Source organism: Morus notabilis, unplaced genomic scaffold (assembly GCF_000414095.1).
Source record: "Morus notabilis unplaced genomic scaffold, ASM41409v2 C11308922, whole genome shotgun sequence".
Lineage (NCBI taxonomy): Eukaryota > Viridiplantae > Streptophyta > Magnoliopsida > Rosales > Moraceae > Morus > Morus notabilis.
In genome coordinates this window covers 1-769 of record NW_010384842.1, presented here as the reverse complement: position 1 = coordinate 769, position 769 = coordinate 1, and the positions used below count along the sequence as shown (strand labels likewise).

General features: G+C 38.2%; 1 protein-coding gene across 1 annotated transcript; it reads right to left on the bottom strand.

The window, feature by feature from the left end:
* Positions 1-6: 6 nt before the first annotated feature.
* On the bottom strand, positions 7-757 carry LOC112094873 (the record flags this gene model as incomplete). The annotated part of the gene is made up of 3 exons (XM_024176582.1): positions 469-757; positions 217-336; positions 7-45 (listed from the first exon to the last, which is right to left on the bottom strand). Coding segments are annotated over exons 1-3 (309 nt in total), but the record flags the coding sequence as incomplete, so codon positions are not given.
* Between the last annotated feature and the right edge of the window lie 12 nt (positions 758-769).

Here is a 769-nt window from a genome sequence, read left to right as displayed (position 1 = left end):
TTCCACGTCACGCAAAACAAAAGGACGGCCATTAATGTAGACTACCTGTTTGGAGGAAAGAAAAGAAGATTATTATTGGTAACCAAAACGCAGGCATGATCAATGATATCAATGAATAATAATAAGCTAATAATATCAATGAATGACGAGTAGAACATAATAATGGAGATACATAGTATAGAAATGAAATGAAGAAAGAAGAAGTGAAGAGATTACGGGTTCTTCGCGGAGACTAATCCAAAGAAGACGGGAAGTCTTGGCATTAATATGATTGAGAACATTGCGGATCCCATCCATGGTAGGAATTGCAACTCCATGGACATGTAAACACTCTGCCTAATTATTAGTATTTTTTTGGGCAATAATATTGGAATGTAATCAGTAAAGTAAGAAAGAAAGAAGAGAGAAATTAAAATTAACGATAATTAGTGGGCAGGGAAGGAAAAGAGAAGAAGAAAAAGAGGAGACCTGACGGTAGTTGGGAGCGCCGTCGATGTGAGGAGAGAGGCGCTTGTTGTGGCAGCCAGGAAAGTGATCGCTCTTCAGAATCGTCTTCTTCCCAAGCACTGCTCCTCCTCTTTCCTTCACTATTGCCTTGGCTGCTTCAGCTTCTGACATCTCCGTTCCTCTCTCTCACTCTCAATCTCAATCTTCTCTTTCTTTATGTTATCTTTTCTCTAACAAATCAACAAATAACAAATGGATAGATTTTGTCTCCAATGTCTTCTCTCTACTACTCTTCTACTTATACTAGTTACATTATTACACA